This window comes from Dendrobium catenatum, unplaced genomic scaffold (genome assembly GCF_001605985.2).
Source record: "Dendrobium catenatum unplaced genomic scaffold, ASM160598v2 fragScaff_scaffold_670, whole genome shotgun sequence".
Taxonomy (NCBI): domain Eukaryota; kingdom Viridiplantae; phylum Streptophyta; class Magnoliopsida; order Asparagales; family Orchidaceae; genus Dendrobium; species Dendrobium catenatum.
The window spans coordinates 1051915-1070453 of record NW_021319132.1 but is presented as its reverse complement, the minus strand read 5'-3'; the positions used below and the strand labels follow the sequence as shown (position 1 = coordinate 1070453).

At 34.9% G+C, this 18539-nt stretch overlaps 1 protein-coding gene across 1 annotated transcript in view; it reads right to left on the bottom strand.

Moving 5' to 3' along the window:
• The window catches only part of LOC110098837 (ABC transporter G family member 28-like), a 53945-nt gene extending 37607 nt beyond the window's left edge, over positions 1-16338 (bottom strand). The window contains exons 1-7 of the mRNA XM_028695741.1: positions 15981-16338; positions 15817-15893; positions 6965-7237; positions 5141-5204; positions 4919-5065; positions 4727-4761; positions 3689-3762 (exon numbers count right to left, since the gene is read on the bottom strand). Coding sequence (XP_028551574.1) covers positions 3689-3762; positions 4727-4761; positions 4919-5065; positions 5141-5204; positions 6965-7237; positions 15817-15893; positions 15981-16192 — 882 coding nt within the window. The 5' untranslated portion in view covers positions 16193-16338. The remainder of the gene's footprint in view (positions 1-3688; positions 3763-4726; positions 4762-4918; positions 5066-5140; positions 5205-6964; positions 7238-15816; positions 15894-15980) is intronic.
• Between the last annotated feature and the right edge of the window lie 2201 nt (positions 16339-18539).

Here is an 18539-nt window from a genome sequence, read left to right as displayed (position 1 = left end):
ACAATTTCTTTCATATACAGATGTGTCAATTTGTTTACTGAATCAGTTTCCTTGATAGACAAAAAATGACCTGATTTTGTCAATCTATCAATAATCACCCAAATGTTGTCATGTCCCTATCTGGATATGGGAAATCCTATAGTAAAATTCATTGCAATTTCTTGCCACTTCCACTCAGGAATAGGTAGTTGCAGTAGTCCACTAGGTCGCTGATGCTTAGCTTTCACAATTTGACATGCTTCACACTAAGCTACATATTTTGCAATGTCTTCTTTCATATCTGGCCACCAAAAAATTAATTTCGTCTTATATATCTTGGTACTGCCTAGATGAAATGTCTAGCCAGAATAATGAGCTTCTTGCAAAATTTTCTTACTCAAGACTTGATCACTTGGTACCACAACTAAAATTTATGCATAATACTTTCATCAGCATCAACAGAAAGATCTGATCTTTTCCATGATTGGACCTGTTCCATCAATTTTGAATATTCTCTACAAATCTTTTGAGCTTCTTTGATACAATCTGTTAAAGTTGACTTTACTGCCATCTGATGCAAGTATTTCATATTTTTTAAATCTCTATTCTAAGTTCAGTTGTGGGTACATATTTTTACATACATTTGATGTTATGTTTTATGTTTAACACTAAGCTACATATTTTTTTCATATAAATTTATAACACTTAGCTATATCTTTTTTTCATACATTTTATATTTTGTTTTAAATATATTGAAATGTGAATAAAGAGAACATTGATAGTGGCGGGGTGGGGCTGATTGTAGTAAGGGAATGATGGCCAGTGGTTAATGTTGAGCTGTGGCAAGGTGAATTATGAGCTAATGCAACACGAGAATTACAAATGTAAATTTATAATATGAATTTAATATATAATTTATAGGTTTAAACTGCATTTAAATGTATAACATAAAATAATAATAATTTATATTAAGTTTATAAATTTATATGTAAGCTAAATATTTGTTAAATTTGAATTAAATTTAAAGATTAAAGATGTTTAAATTTAAAATTGTATAAGATATTATTAATTTGTAAATTCAATTTATTTTTTAATTAAAATTTTATATAACTACATGATATTTTGTCATTTAAATTTTATTTAAAAAATTTCATATTTATTAGGTCATCCGGTTCGACCTCGATTAAATCATTGAACCGTGAATCTCTCCTTCCAATTCTATGTCCGGTCCGATTTTCACAACCTTGATAATAAATTTTCAATCATCTGTTCCTATCTCATTAGCTTGAGCTTTCGAGCCGAGTCATGATACATCCTCTCACCCTCCCCTTTTCAAGTTCAATGAAGCATGTTAAACTAAATATGTGACATAGCATCCAAAGAAATCAAAAGTAAAACCTAGTGTTATTTGGCACTTTAATGTGCAAGGGGAATACTAATCAAACGACAAGATTCAAAAAATATTTTGACCTTCAAAGATGCAATAACAACGGGGTTTTAGTTAATATTGGGCCAAAATAGTAAATGTAATTTCTATGGTGATCAATGACTTAATTGGAATATATATAATAATGCAAAGATCAAAAAACTCAAAATGAACAAGAGTAGAACTTGTCACATTGCAACTCCCCAATTACATAAACCTATAGCCTTTGATCATGAGTATGGAAATTGGGTAAATTGATAAAATCTCCAAGAAACTTATTTCCAATGGTAAGTTCAGTTTGAAGTCTATGAACTAATGATATTTACATCCATTGTACAACGGAGGGCACTTTTTCTTCCATTGCCCCCTTAACTGTAAGAATCTTTAAAGGTGTGCTTATGTAATAACTGGGATTGCCAGTCATCAAGATCTTCTCCATTTTGCTTCATAGTTTTGCACATTTTGATGCAACTTCTCATGAAAGTCATCCATTCTAAAGTGCTCAAGCACAAACACGCTTAACCAAGCACATTTAACTATGAAATTTATAATAAAATTCCGACCTTTACACTGAATAGTGGCTCGATGTTTAAACTTGTGCTTAACTCTATTTAAGAAATCTTTAATCTTCCTAATTTAAAGAACTGGTGCCCTCATACATGGACTAACACATAGCCCAAAATCACCTAATAATTAGATATCATTCAAGAGGTGGTTCCCAAAGGTTTAACAGATGGCTCCCACCATATATTTTGTCTGGAATGGGTTAAAAAGGAGACCCCATTGGCATATTTTGTCCTGTATAGCAATAAGTTCCCATCATTAGGCTGATTTAGTATTTTAATATCATATACAACAATTCATGTTCTCATACATCAGCATATTGTTTTCTTTGGCAAACAAGCCCCACTTTTACTTACTTTTTTGTTCAACTTAATGAGGTCACTCATCCTAGAAGTATTCTAACATGAGCACGTGTAACTTTGAAATTCATGACTATACTCGAACTATTATACTAAAAGGAGATTTAAAGATTACGAGTTATGATTCATTGTGCTTAAAGGATTTCCGTATCTCAAATTTCTTTAATCGAAGGCTAGAAATATTTATATATAATTTGCAACAAAATATAAGAGATGAAGATGCTATACATACAGTTAGACGTACTACTAAGAAGGCTCTATGGCACATTTGGTATGAAAGAAATGAGAGCAAACTTCAGAAGAAAATTTCCAGTGTTACTGATGTCACTGAGGGTCTTCTATGGCAGGTGCCATCAAAATCAAATAAACTAATGACCTTTCATATCTGATTGGGCAGTCCAACAAAATTATAACGCAACGGCATTAACCAGAGCTAAGTCTGCACTCTTCGGAGTGGTTGGTTTTATATGAAGAAGTTATTATTTCTTGTACTGGGTAGGTCTACTGGGTGAATTTGATTTGCATGTGGATTTATATAAAGGCCTTTACACTTCCTACTGTTCTGTATATGGTTGCTTGTGGCTTTGAATTTGCAACCCCATTTCCGATTTGTTGGATCTCTAATTTTCTGTAGACACTTTCTTTCAATTTAGTTGGGATTGTGCTTTTTCTGAGGCGGGCCACATCCTCTTGCAAGTTGCGTGCAGTTTGGGGCCTGATTTTCCTTCAGCTCTCTTTGTCAGGGGAGATGGTTAGGCAGGACATGTTTGTTCTTGTGTTCCAAAACTCACTGTTATGCTCGTTTCTTTGCTCCCCTTGATTTTGATGGCCTTGGGGGCCTGCTGCTGGGCTGTGTTGAATTGAAATTGATGTTAGGCAGAAGGTTCAGCCGGATATTGGGAAAATAGAGGCAGCCGAATATTGGGAAAATAGAGGCTGAATTTCGATGGTGCAGATTGAAGTATTATTTCAACATTTTAGGAGTGCCTCCTTAGTTTTCACTGGTTTTATGTAAGGGGCTAATGGGTAAGGTTCGCATGGTCAAGCTGCAATGTGGAAGTTTTTTATTGTAAATCTTCTTGCACAATTTGTCTCTTTTTTATCATGTACTGGGTGGAATCTGTTTGTTCTGATGTCCGTGTTGTTTGTGGGAAAACTTGTTTCTTGAACTTGTTCATTAATTTTCTTAAATAAATTGGATTTAAACACTAGCTTCTTCCAAAAAAGAAAATACCATGAATTAAAATCATGCTAAAAAAGCTTTTGCAGTGTAATATGGACTGCTTATCTTACTAAAGAAATACATATCTCTACAAAATTAAACAAATTCAAGATCTTTAAAGGTATAGTGACGACATACCATTAACAATGCACCAAATAGAGTAATATTTTGATTGGCAGAATTTGGTTTACACGAGTTCTTCCTGAAGCATCCTGCATAATTATACCAATACTGAAGGTAAAACCATTAAAGTAATTAGGAAAAAGAAAAAAAGCAATCAAACATTCTTCCAACTATAAAAATAAATATAGGAGCTAGCAAAATAAAATGTTATGAGATGAACAACTTCAAGACAGCATCTTCTATGTTGAGGTGTGCTGCAGCCCCTTCAATTTGTTAGCAGCGAGCAGATCACAGAACAATGCTAGAAATGTGATAGGAAACACTTGCGTTCGCAAGTAACCTAATCAAAATCGGCGAACATTCAACAGCAAAACTGCTGTCCACAGCAGGAAAACAACATAAATCTGATGTTTACAGCAGAAAAACACCAACACCTAGGGCACATGCGTCTTAAGCCTTTAAACATTTTTCCTTAAGCCCACAACCGCCTAGGGACCGATTCATTCGGTCCCTTGCCATTTCTTTCGGCCGACCGAAGAGAGAGGGCGAATTAGGATAGTTCTAGGATTACCATCTATTATAACATCAAAAAAGAAACAAAAATGATGCACCTATGGCTACTACTTCGGAAAGCGTTTTGAGGCAAGTTATATCTCACTAACACATTTGATAAATTACGTGAAATTCTCTATTCTATAGTTTTTTGCAGAATTAAAACTTTGTTCTTTTATTTTTCAGTCTAAATTTGACTTCGCTAGCATGGACAATAATATGGAAACCAAGGAAAGCACTTCGATATTGAAAGAAAAAAACAAAAGCTAGCCCACAACAAACAAGTCAATAGAATCATAAATTTTGAGAGTTTGACAACCAAACCTTGGAGAAGACAATCAGCAGATACTTAAAGCAAAACGAACAAGAAAGTCCTAATTGGAAAGCATCATAAGAAACTAGTATTCTTATTTCACATAGAACCAAACAAACTTCTAAAGCACAATATAGGTTTCGCCTTTAACACAGATATTCACTATTAGCTAGAAATCAGAAACTTACTTTTCTCTGATATAGATCCCATCCTGCAATAATATCTGTAAAATTAAAAAGGAATAAGTGAGGTGTAGATACATTAATTGTGAGAAATCAATAATCAAACAGTATAAACAACATAAATCTAGTACAGTGATGTTTATTGACCAAAATGAAGAATTGAAAGAAGTGTTAGAACATGGAGGATTAAAGCATTACCCACTACTGCAAAAAACTCTCCTAACTGTGCTGGGGCAGAAAAATCCAGCAGGACAGAATATTTCACTGTTACTTCCAGCATCAGCCCATCTATCAGCACCACCACAAGAATGGTTTGTCTGCCCAGGAGGCAGTTGATAGTTGTATCTGCAGAAATTGTCTAACTTTTTTTAACAGTTGAGTTAAAAAGGGCAACAGCAACAGAAAGAAAAGTAAACTCACGGATCACAAACACCAGTAGATGTATTCAGTTCGGCTCGTGGACAGTATGCACCCAAGGGACATGCTTCATTGAATTCCAAGAGAAAAAATATAACGTGTCAACAATTTCTACCCAGAGTTACTAAGTGGTAGCTATCGAGTAATAAAAAGAGAACAGCAATAAAAATCAAAGAATCAACAACGAAGATCCTAATATTCTAAGTTCAATATAAAAAATGCATATATCATCATGCATGATTTTGGGCTACAAATGTCAGAATTTAAATTACTCTTCGGCTTACAACAACAACAACAACATCAAGCCTTTATCCCACTACGTGGGGTCGGCTACATGAATCCTTTTTCTCCATTGTGTCCTATTAAAAGTCAAATTCTCGTTTAAATCTAATAAAGAAAGGTCATTCCTAATATTTTCTACTCTTCGGCTTAAAAAGCGCAAAATGTATGATAGGTAGCCCAATTTCCCAAACTGAGCGTATGCCTAAAGTGTTGCAGTCAAATTTCTTGCAGAAGTTGAGATTGCTGTGCTTCAATGCAGTTGAATTTTTCACATGATAAGGGTCTCCCTGAACCAGAGAAATTCACAAGTTGAAATACTACTGATGACAATCTCTTAGATGGTCGACATCTTTGAGAAACTTCCAAGGGATCTAATCATCAACCAACCTCACCATCTGAAAAAGAAGCCAGCTATGACGGCAGTCTGTGGGTTGAAGAATATTTTGTACCAAACAGTGAGCCAAAGATTCAATGAAGATGTCGCTCGAAGATCCCAATACAAGAAAAAAATGAAGGTGAAGAGATCATGAAAATTGAAATGGTATATATTGTGGAACACACAAATGAAGCGCCACCTTAACAAGTCTACCAATGATAGTATGGAGCTGGATCCATTGTTGTTGGAATTAATATAACCCATGAAGATCCAATGCAATATGATTAATTAGAAGGCACAAACTCCTCAGGAGAAGAAAGAGGACCTTGAAGAGAATTTGTTGTTCATTGATGCTACTATGCTAGTACGAGCTCAAAGGCAAATACGACGCCAAACGAGGGAGAAAGACAAATAAATATCCTAGTTAAATGTCAAAATGATTGAGATTATCGCATAGATGGCTATCATAAGTAGGTGAAGTGAAGAAATGTCACTGTAATCCCTATGCCTGCTCTTCCCATTAACAATTATGTATCAAATAATGCTCCTGCCAACCCACCGACTCATCCAATGCCTCACATCTCTGGAGCGGGGTCCCAAGGGTGGTAATGAAATCAATCATTTAACATGCCAGCTCACCTCCAAAATGTGGTAAGCACATCTAAGCTTATAACAGTTGCACAGCTAGAAAACATCATCAAAGAGAAAAATAAAGTTGCCATATCCTTAGACCAAGCGGAAAAGTTGGGTTTTCAATATTAAATAATGTAACAAATAATATATATATATATATATATAATTTCTAGCATAACTAGATGTACTTTAGAATGAGATAATTTAATATCCATATAAACTTGAAAATATTGAAAATAATAAAGCTAGAAAATGAGACATACCAATTTGCACTGAGACAGAAAATAATATGTGAAACTGTATCAAGTATAAATTGCACCACCAAGAATATATATCTGATAGTCGGGGATTATAATCTCAAATGGAAATAGTAGCAAATGAATTTGCTGGACATGAGTGTAAGAGCAAGTATGATGGATACGAACATAAATTGTCTTGCAAACATAGATTAATATATATACAATTAATGTAAACTGTAGTCCTGAAGGCAAGAAAAGATAATTCTAAGAGAAAAGTCAAGACTTTCGCGTACATACGTATCATGCAGGTAATTCCACGAGGGCAGAAAAACCCCTCACAGCAAGGACGGCAATTCTGGGTTCTAGAAGGTATGTTTGCAGAATCTTTTATGTGAACATTCTGGCCTTCAACAACACTGCATGCCCATCCAGGCTCACAACCAGAAACCCAAGAAGTCGTATTACAGTTTTTGTTAGGCCTCAAGAAATCATTGTTTCCCCCATCAATAAAGAAACTGTTGAAGTATAACTTAATTTCCGCTGCCGTGCAAAGTCGTTGTGTTAAATCCCCTGTTAATCCAATGAAGAGCAAATAAGAGAATAAGTTCACCAGGATAGCATGCAAACAAGCATCTTAAGCGAACTTCTAGCACTAAGAAACCTCATCTAAGATAATACATTAATTTGATGAATAGCAATCACTTTGGATATCTACAGAAAAGTATGCTAAGTGAGCTGAAGTGTCAAAATTTTATGGTAGGATGCAAGTGTTCATGTTTTTAGATGCACTCACACTGTGCACTTACAAGCTTTTTTGTGTGTGTACATAGTGCACTTGCAAGATTTTTTTTAAGCGTCTATATTTTCAATTTATTTGTATGGTGCACTTACACATTTTACGGTGCATGTGCATTATACGTTATCATATTTTTCAAAGCAGTTGCATATTTCTAAGTGCATTGGCATTAATGTTTCAATATTTTTTGGTGCATATGTCAATACATTTATCCGTTTTTTGATTTGTTAACATGATGCATTTCCATGCTTTTAGAACAAGGGTACACCTCCCAGAATAGTTAAATATTTATTGAAATGATTGCATGCTTCTTGAAACATCTGCACATTTTAAGAATAGTGTTGTGTGTTTCAGAGTAGTTACAAACTTCTTGAGGAAACCGCATGCTTTTCAAGGCATCTGCATGTTTCTCGAGGCAATTGCATGCTTCTCAATATATGGCAGTTGAGTTTGGAAGCCACCTTGAGATGCTTGCACATTACTTAATAATAGCTAGATTTATTATTTCCATGAATATTTAGTCATTAGAGCATGTGCAATGTTTCATTTTGAATTTTACAATCGTCTTCTATCTGCTCGCACATATGTTACAGATATAGTGGAAACAAAGGCAAGTAAGAATCTTATCACATGTTCCATAATGCCATTTTTATTATTTTTACATGTTGGAATTTCAATTAGGCGGGCCCTCACGGGGGATCAATTCTTCCTTCTATAAATAAGAGCACATTGAAGTTTATTTTTACAATCACTACATAATCTGTAGAGTTTTCATAACGCTAGGAGCTCTGTGTAGGTCCTATACACACTCGCAGTTAATCTTTCAAGTTCATAGCAAGTCCCTTGTAAGTCTTATTTTAGTTCAAAAATACACAAGATTTCTCTGTCGTTCAAAACAATGAGCAAGAGAAATTAATTTAAAATTTTCTCAGTCATTTTGGAACAACATGTAAGGGCACTCACTTTTAAAACTTTTGCATTATACCTTGTGAGAAGCGGCATTGTTGATGATGAAGTGATGAGGAATTCACGGCAAGAATACACAATTTTTCTACTTTTTTTTTTCTTTTTTTTTGGTTTTTTTTTTTATTGAAAAAGAGAGCAGTAATAATAGGGTGATAAAGAGAGAGTAGGAAGTAGAGAGAATGAGAGGGAAGTAGAGAGAATGAGAGTGAGGAAGAAATAGAGAGAGAAAGAGTAAGAGAGAGAAGTAGAAAGAGAAAGGGAGAAACAGAAAGAAATAGAGAGAATGAGAGTCAAGTAGATAGAAAAAGAGAGAGAAAGCCAGTGAGGGAGATTTTTTTTGGTTCTCTTTTCTTAGAGTGAGAACGAGAGAAGAGGCTTAGAGGTGGTTGTTGGGTTGAGTTCACCGATGTAAGAAAATGAAGAATAAAAGTAGATCTTTTAGTATTTTACTCGCAATTTGGGGATTGGTTAGTATATAATTGGGTAGAAGCTTCTCATACAAATTGTTATTGAAGATTAGCGAGTGATAGGAAATACTTAAATATTTCAAGTAAACCCTAATAAGATTGATGAAAACAGCAAGAAAACTTCACAAATATAATGGAAAAACATCAAAACAGTAGTTTTTTTATTGTGGAAATCAAACAATGGAAGCAATAAAGCAAGATACAATTGATCCTCAATTCGAGAGGAGGATCGTTCTCTCCCAATCTCAAGACGAATCTAGGACCGAAGACACCAAGACAAGAACTCCGGAAATCATTTACCAAAACAAAGCATGCTTTAACCCTAATCCTCCCTTTCTACTTAAAGCATGCAATTAATCAATTAAGCACCAAAGGACAAATTTTCCCTTGCCACCCTCTCCTTTGGCTCCAAAAAAATTGAATTTGAATTAGTAGGCCCCATCTCCCTCTCCCGCTCTCTTGCCGCCAGCCTCCTATACACGTGAGCTGGCCCTTCACAAGGGGCCATGATGCGGACATCCAACCATTCATGCATATCCAAGGAGTTGAAGATCAACGGCCGTGATTGTCCAACGTTATCTTAAATTTTATTTATAATTTTTATTTTTAATTATGTATTTTTCATTTTTACCCTTATTTAAGGGTCTTGTCTTATGTAAGCCCAAGGGGCAAAGTTGTCTTTTCATTTCTTTTAAGGCCTATATATAGAGACTCTTGCTCTTATATGAGATCAATGATGGATTACTTAAAAAAAAAAAAGAATTAGAGCATTTGTCTTGATCTCTGTGTGAGTTCTGGAGAGGAAAAGTCCTATGAGAGGACAATCTTGTTTCCACTAGCCGTGGGATAGATTCGGGCTCGTGGATTGAAGTCCCTCAGGGAGGGCAACATAATACCCACCAGCCGAATGAAGACTCTGGGCTCGTGGTTTGTATCTTTTTTTTTTTTTGTTATCCGTCCTCTCATCTATAATCTCCATCATTCACTATCCATTTTTATTTTATTTCGTTTGATTTTGGTTAACTTTTTTTTTTATCAAACATCAACCCCTCCACCTCCATAGTCGGCTGACCACCTCACCCCACCTCCTCCCTCCTCCTTTGGCTCCACCAATTTCGTCTTGCATTCAAAACCCTTCCTATTTTAGCCCTCTTAATTTGGCAATGAATTCAAATTCAAAATTTGAATTTAAATTTGTTTCCTAATTAAGGATTCTTATTTTAGGAAAGTTACTTAAGTTGGATCTAATTAAATTTCTAATTGGATTTGATTTAAATTAATTTTTCTAATTAGTAAATCACTTTTTGGAAACCCCCCAAATCTCTCCCAATATGAATTTAATTGAAATTAATACCAATTTTCATGATACATTGAACTTGGACACATTCATCGAATGTGGACACCCCCCCACCTCCTTGGCCCTCTTGATAATGATTTCAATCATCATTATTACATGCCTAAATTAGCCTAAATGATTTGGGAAATATTTTAATTCAATTTGAAATTCAAATTTGAATTCCAAATACTTTTCTAAATTAACCAAGCTAAATTAGGAAAGTTCCTAAAATTAAGTCTAATTTAATTTTAAATTAGATTTAATTTTGGTAACCCCTTACTCTCTCTTTCCCACTTAACTTGAAATTTCAAATTCATATGACCCCCCCTTCCCGTTCTACATAAGTTTGATATTAGAGCATGGTTACCTGAGGTGCGGACTCGACGGAGCCGAGCTCTTTTCCACCCCGGGAGAATGATGCGGACATCCAACCGTTCATGCATAACCGAGGAGTTGAAGATCAACGGCCGTGATTTTCCTACGTTATCTTAAATTTTTATTTTTAATTATGCATTTTTCGTTTTTACCCTTATTTAAGGGTCTTGTCTTATGTAAGCCCAAGGGGCAAAGTTGTATTTTCATTTCTTTTAAGGCTTATATATAGAGGCTCTTGCACTTGTATTAGATCAATGATGGATTACTAAAAAAAAAAAATTAGAGCATTTGTCTTGATCTCTATGTGAGTTTTGGAGAGTAAAAGTCCTATGGGAGGACAATCTTGTTTCCACCAGTCGTGGGATGGATCCGGGCTCGTGGATTGAATTCCCTCGGGGAGGGCAACGTAGTATCCACCAGCCGCAGGAAGAGTCCGGGCTCGTGGTTTGTATCATTTTTATTTTTTTATTATTTTTTTTTTGTTATCCGTCCTCTCATCTATAGTCTCCATCATTCACCGTCCATTTTTGTTTTATTTCGTTTGATTTTGGTTAACTTTTCTTTTGGAACAAATATCAACCCCTCCACCTCCATAGTCGGCTGACCACCTCCTCCCTCGTTTGGTTCCACCAATTTCGTCTTGCATTCAAAACCCTTCTTATTTTAGCCCTCTTAATTTGGCAATGAATTCTAATTCAAAATTCAAATAAATTTGAATTTGAATTTGTTTCCTAATTAAGGATTCTTATTTTAGAAAAGTTACTTAAGTTGGATCTAATTAAATTTCTAATTGTATTTGATTTAAATTAATTTTTCTAATTAGTAAATCGCTTTTTGGAAACCCCCTAAATCTCTCCCAATATGAATTTAATTGAAATTAATACCAATTTTTATGATTCATTGAACTTGGACACATTCATCGAATGTGAACACCCCCCCACCCAACCTCCTTGGCCCTCTTGATGATGATTTCAATCATCATTATTACATGCCTAAATTAGCCTAAATGAGTTGGGAAAGATTTTAATTCAATTTGAATTTCAAATACTTTCCTAAATTAACCAAGATAAATTAGGAAAGTTCCTGAAATTAAGTCTAATTTAATTTTAAATTAGATTTAATTTTGGTAACCCCTTACTGTCTCTCTTTCCCACTTAACTTGAAATTTCAAATTCATATGACCCCCTTCCCGTTCTACAACAGGCCGGCTGGACCGGTCCAATAGGGACCGGTCTAACAGCGAGATCGCCATATGAGATAGAGCAAGGATGTTCATTGGTGGAGAAGATTGAGAGTGAGAGAGAGAGAGACTATAGATAGCATTGTTGGCTAGGTTTGAATTGTGCACAAACCAAAAGGAGAGAAGCGAGGGAGAGTTGTGTTAGACTAGGGTTCTCAATTGGAGTGATGATAAATAGATGAGAGAGGGAGACAATGTGGTGGTAGTTGAAGAGGAGGCTAGTGAGTTCAACTAAGGATGGGATATTGAAAAGGATGGGATATTGAAAAGAGAATGAGTAGAATGACATCGAACAATAAGAGAGAGGAAGATGGGTTGGGCTTGTGAGATAGAGATGAGAGTGGGGTTTTGATTTAAATTATTCTTTTTTAGTTATGTTTCTTTTCATGACTATAGTAGGATAAGATAGAGACAAGAAAAGGGATTGGCATTGCACTACAATACTAAGCTGAAGGGATTTCAAGGATTTGAGTTGACTGGGATTTGACAAAAAATTTAATTTTTAATATATATATATGTGTGTGTGTGTGTGTGATCAAATAATTTCGTAAGAAAATGAAACTAATAGGTATATTGACTTATGTATTTTCTCGTTCTTCATACATGTCAAAATTTCGCCCTCGTCTTATAAATAGGTGAAATTTTAAATTTTTCTTGTGCGACAATGCAATCAATATGCGTGTCCTTCCTTGATAATTTTAGCATTTCAAATTCATTAACACAATTAGTTTTGTGAACATGCAATGCTTGTGTGATTTTGAATGTGATCAAGACTTTTTGAACTCAATTAATGTGGCATCGTATCCCACTATAGAAAATTTATGTTTGACAAAAATTTTCGTCGAAAATTTTATTTTTCAGCGAATAATAATTCGTCACTAAAAAGCTCATAAGAAAAGTGTTTCTAGTGGGAAAAAATGCCTTTCAGTAATATTTAAGGCAAATTTACAACATATTTCTAAAAAAAAATTCATTAGTAATTCAGTCGTGGGAACCGGCGGGACAAAATCCGACAGACTTTCTGGTTGATTTCGTCCAGCAGAAATGCCCGTTAGTTTTCCGTATTGACGGATTCCAATGGAAAATCCGTTGAAAATATGTAACAAAAAAAAATAAATAAAAAGCCCTTTAAAACAATTTCTTTTATAATTATCAACAAACAAGAATCATATGATAATAAAGCAGTATAACACGGTAATATAACTCTAAACCAAACAATTGAAATAGCAGTGCTCTATTGCTCTTCCTCTTTCATCCGGCTGAACGCATGCAGGGAGTTAGACAAAAAGAACGAAGAACGAAAACAAAACAAAAAAAACCTTTTGTATCCCGATTTCATGGATTTGGAAGGATGCTCCTGTGCTCAATCGCTTGATACATGGGATTTGACGGAAAAACAGCGTGTGTAGATAGTGAAAATCAAGAGGATCAAAGCCGTTGATTAGAATTCTTTGATTTGGAAAGTTAATTGGGTTCACATTGAACCAATTGGACTCAATTTGAGCTTGAATTAAGCTCGATTTAATTTGATCAAGTCAATTTTATAAAATCAGACTTGAATCGATGTCGATTTTAGTTGAATTGGGTTTGACGTGGATCAAATGAGTTGATCGGGTTCAATCAAACCCGATCGGGTTCGATTCGACTCAATTTGAGTCAAGTTGACGCAAAAAAAATGTGTCAACACTTATCTCTGATGAGTCGCATAGGTTAGCTCACGATCGCTCCAAAACCCACACTTGCCCGAGCACTTATCGCTCGCTCAATCAACCCACTCGCACATAACATCTGCTAGCGTATCTCGCTTGGCTTTGCCTACTTTTATTTATGATGGACGGTTCCATTGAACCGATCTATCCAATTCTCACACATAGGCTTGTGATCATATACTCTCCCATTCTATATACCTCCTAATACCTACGACCACATGTTGTAGTCTGAAAAATTATGTTGATCCAATAGAAAATACCACAACAGCTGAAGCCCGACTCTCATGAATCCATACGTAATCCTTATGAAACGTAGAAAATACATATAAAACCATGTAGACGTCACTTAAAAACATAAAAATTATATAAATTCTAAAATTCACATAGGGTTTTCTTGATCTCTAATCAACCCTCTGGTGATTCTTCTAACAATAATAGGTGAAAGTATATAACTCCAAGGCAATGAGATCTCTACCAAGTGATTTTTTCAATAAAAAATACATTAAATAAACACAGTTAATGAGGAAGATGTATGCATGAGTCAGTCAACTTCTTTTTACACTAAAGGAGCATATTTTACCAAACATCATCTATCATCAATATGAGGATCTAAGCCACCAGTATGAACTGGAGCTCCCCATGCCCCCACAATCAGAAGCTTATTTTGTTTGTTCCGTTCCCTCCTCTTGATATAATCAGGACTGCCCCAAGCTCTATTCAAATCACCCCAAACAGTCTGACAAATCCATAAAGGTCGCTCACTTGAATTGTGATAGACAAATAAAACAACCGAAAAAATGAAGCATAATTTTGTTTTAACTATTTCTCATATTTGGTTTGAATCGAAGTGCACTACAATGGAGACATGATGTTTTTGTGGAATCATCTTTGTAGTACAACATGCAACGGTTGATGCAACAGTCTGTTTTTGTAACACTCAATCCCAGTTTGGATACTAACATCTTAGTCATGTACAAGCCTAAAGGAATTAAATTGCATCAACCAATAATCTTATTAAAGGACTCTCAAGGAACATTATATTATGTCTCAATACTAAGCATTTTTATCGACGATTGATAACTCTGAATGAGTGGTGCACCCATCCCAAATTAGATGTTGAGCTGCGCCTAACAATTCATAGAAGTTTTTGCATTAATGTTGGGTGGCTCCTTTGTGTATTCTCAAAATTATGATCTAGCTATATCGAAGACCATTTCTTCGTATGTCATTGTATCGAAGACCATTTCTATTACAACATTTCTTCAGACAATGCCTATAAAAAGACATTTTTGTATCTACCTACGATCTTGACCAATATGAAGGTCAAGGCATAGACCTCCTTAAGGTCAACCCGACAGTAACCATGCAATCATCCATAATGCATTCCATCTAAAATTAGCAAAGATATATTGTTCGGTATTGATCAAGTTGAAAGAAGTCACTGGAGCAATCAAAGTTGAAAGGATCAAAAAGTTGTGGTCTATTTAGAGTTGGTAGCGGTTCAATTTTAGAAATTATGTAGTGCACTGAAAGGGACCCCAAGGAAACAGGAGCTTAATTAAATTGTTAGTAGTGACTAAGAAAAGAAATTTCAATAACATTCCAGTGAAACTTCAAAAAGAGATATAAATCAACGCAAACATTAATGGTGCAGATAAAACCAGAACCCCATGCCCCGTTAAGCTTTGAGTTTGGTCGCGCATAGATGATTGAAAATTTTATTAATGTAAAATACAAGCAGTTGGCCCTCCCCTAAAGGCTTAGACTTTGGGGTTAAAAATAATTTTTACTCAGATTTATCTTGCCTAACTTTGATCCCTTAGATTTATTCACAGACACCAGAAGGAGAGCAGTAAAGCCTACTTCACAAATTTATGCAATCATCATTGATTAAGATCTATAAGAAAGCTGTGCAGCAGTAGGTGAATAATAACTTAAATGAAGAATTTGATCTGATTTCCACAGAGTCAAATAACTACAGAGATTTGAGAACCAATCAAAGTTAACCATATAACCAATGGACACAAGTGACACGCCATGGAAACATCAATTAAGTTTCTTTAAACAAAATTTACTGTAGATTCTGATTAGATTGGAGGGAGTTCGAGAAAATGGAAGAGAATAGTAGCAATTTATGGGTCAATCATCAATGAATCGGTATTCTATAGCTGCTTTTCACTTCCTTTCACTCAAATTCCCAGGATCCAAACAGAGCCTAAAATTTCCTTACAGCTGTCTAACTGAATGCTAGAGATCATACCATCTGTATCAGTGATACAATCAGACACAAACTCCAGATCAGACGAGAAGTTGAACGCTCCGTTCCAGTCCTTTTTCCTGAAAACGAAAAACCTCACGCATCAATCCCAGAACCCAAAAGCCGGACAGTAAAAACAAGAATCCAAGTGTGAGGAGCATCCGTACGGATCTTTGATGCAGAACCCGAGATGCTGACTGATCTCAACGGCGAAGCTCTCGCTGAAGTTCGAGAAGCGGTCATAAAAGACTTGGGTGAAGTAAGGCAACGCCGCCGGAGACGCATTGCTGAAGTCAGGGACGGTGCCGTCTTCCAGACAGCAGATCGTCGAGATGCAGAAGAGAAAGATGGCGGCGGCGAGTCTAAGGGCCGCCGGCATCGCGAAGTCTATTTGGACTACGTGGGCAGCTCAGAGAAATGAGTGGTGAAGCATTCCAGCAGTAACCGAATTGGATTTTGCGAGGCAGGCGGAGAAGAAAGATATAGAGTGGTACGGACAAAAATAGAGTAAGTGCAGGGGTAGTAAGGGCATCTCCAACCGACCTCCAAACGCTTGAATGGAGCTCCCGGCCAGCTCCAGCCGAACTGCAAAATGTCCGCTATATGGCTGCGGGTGAACAGTGGGACGCCAATATTGGCGTTGCACTGTTCATCTCCATCATTTTTACCACTCTACCGAACTTGTCGCGGGAAAAAAAGAGGCGACGGTTAACTGCAAAAGGGTGAAAAACGCGTTCCATTGGAGATGAAATCACGGCATTTTGTAGTTTCCGGCATTTTGGAGTGAAAAAATGAGATTTTCGGTTGGAGATGATCTAAGAGCAGGGGAGGAGAGAGAGCGCAGAGATTGCTGGCGAGAAAGGCGGAAGGAAATGAGGCAGGGTCAGGTGGTGAAATTAAATGAAAATAAATTATCTCTTAAAATTTTTATAACGTGAAGAATATTATAAAAAGTTAAATACTTAAATTTACAAATAAAAATGAGGCGGTGAAAATCGGATCAGACAGAAAATTGGAAGAATGAGATACTTACATTTTGATAGTTCGATCGGATTAGAATCAGATGTAATAAATATTAATTTTATTTAAATATATGTAATAAATATTAATTTTATTTAAATATAAAATCTATTTATATTAATAAAATCTTATAAAAAATGTGACTAAATTAAATAAAATAAATGATCACGAAATATAAAACATGAAAATTTTGGATAGAATTAAACTTTGTCATTGATTGGCTAATGATGATTGAAATTCTTTTTTTGAATTAGATAACTATGCTGTAACAGCAACAGCATCAACAAAATCTCCAGGTTCTCATATGAGGTGTTCGGCCATTCGCTGTTTACGGTTGTCGCACAGGATGGCCAAATCAGCTACATAAAATAAAAAATTTAACAAAATAAGTTTCAAACATATAGAATAAATACATTCATTTTGTAAGCAACTAACCTTATTATTTCAGACATTCATATTTTTTCTATGCTTCTCTATCCTAAAGATCAACTTGCATAGAGGAAAAAAATTACCTTGAAATTGATATTGAAGCATGATACAATAAACAATTATCCAAATATGTATAAATTAGTGCCAAGATGACAGCGGAGAATATTCACAAAAATTAAAAATAGCATACTCGAAAAATACTCAGCACCAAAGTATAGATTAAAAAAGCTTAATCAAGCAAATTATAAATTTGATAAATCTACCTATTCCTTACAATAAAAGAAAAGTAAGATGATTGTATCATCAAAAGTTTTTAGTTTAATAATTCAAATAATTTTACAAGAAGCTAATCAAATATCAGTTAAATTTGTATCATCAAAACTAGCCACAAAGGTTGACTCTCCAAGTCCTAGTTTGCCAAAATCTTTTGTTCCAAATTCTTTTATAGCATCAAACTCGATTATATCATCTCCATTCCCTTCGTTATCAATATCACCTTCATTAACAAAGTAACATGACATAAGGCTTCAATTTTTTATTTATCCAAATAATTTTCAATATATAATTATCAACTTACTATACCTTTTATTGAGTTAAACACATATTTTGTTCTTCATGCATCCTTTGCATAGAGCTCATTCTTTAAATTTTCTAAGACAATATATGGAGTTGGCTCATCCTCAAATATCCAGACATCCACCAACTCAACATATGTGTTGATCATAATTTCTTTTCTTATGCAAAAACCTTAAAAGTGATGGAATTATTTTAATTAGTACGTTATCATATAATGTAAAAAAATATTATTCAATATTAATATACTTAAAAATTATACTTATTCTTCAAATTGAGATTGTATCAAACATATACTAAATCATTGAGTTGTTGATGCTCCAAAAGATTGCATCTTTTTGACTGAATTTATTTAAAGACACTTCAATTCCTTTCACAGCATAAGAGAATGATGTTTGGCTTAGAGTTCTTATTGCTAATTTTGCAAGTTTGGAACACTTGATTCAAATATCTTCCACCACTCATCTATAAAATATAAAGAGAGATGTCTTAATGAATTTTCATTTTTATGAAATTGAAATATTAGTATATGTTGACATTATGAATGAAATATCTGGTTGCATTTCTTTTGACAATGTGAGTAATCGGCTTTCCAAGACTTTCGAAGGCATCCTAAAAAAAAACTAATCTCATTCATTGCAAGTTTAGGCTTTGGACAAATGTCTTTATTCCCAATCAACTCAACAAGTCCTTGCATGATTTCT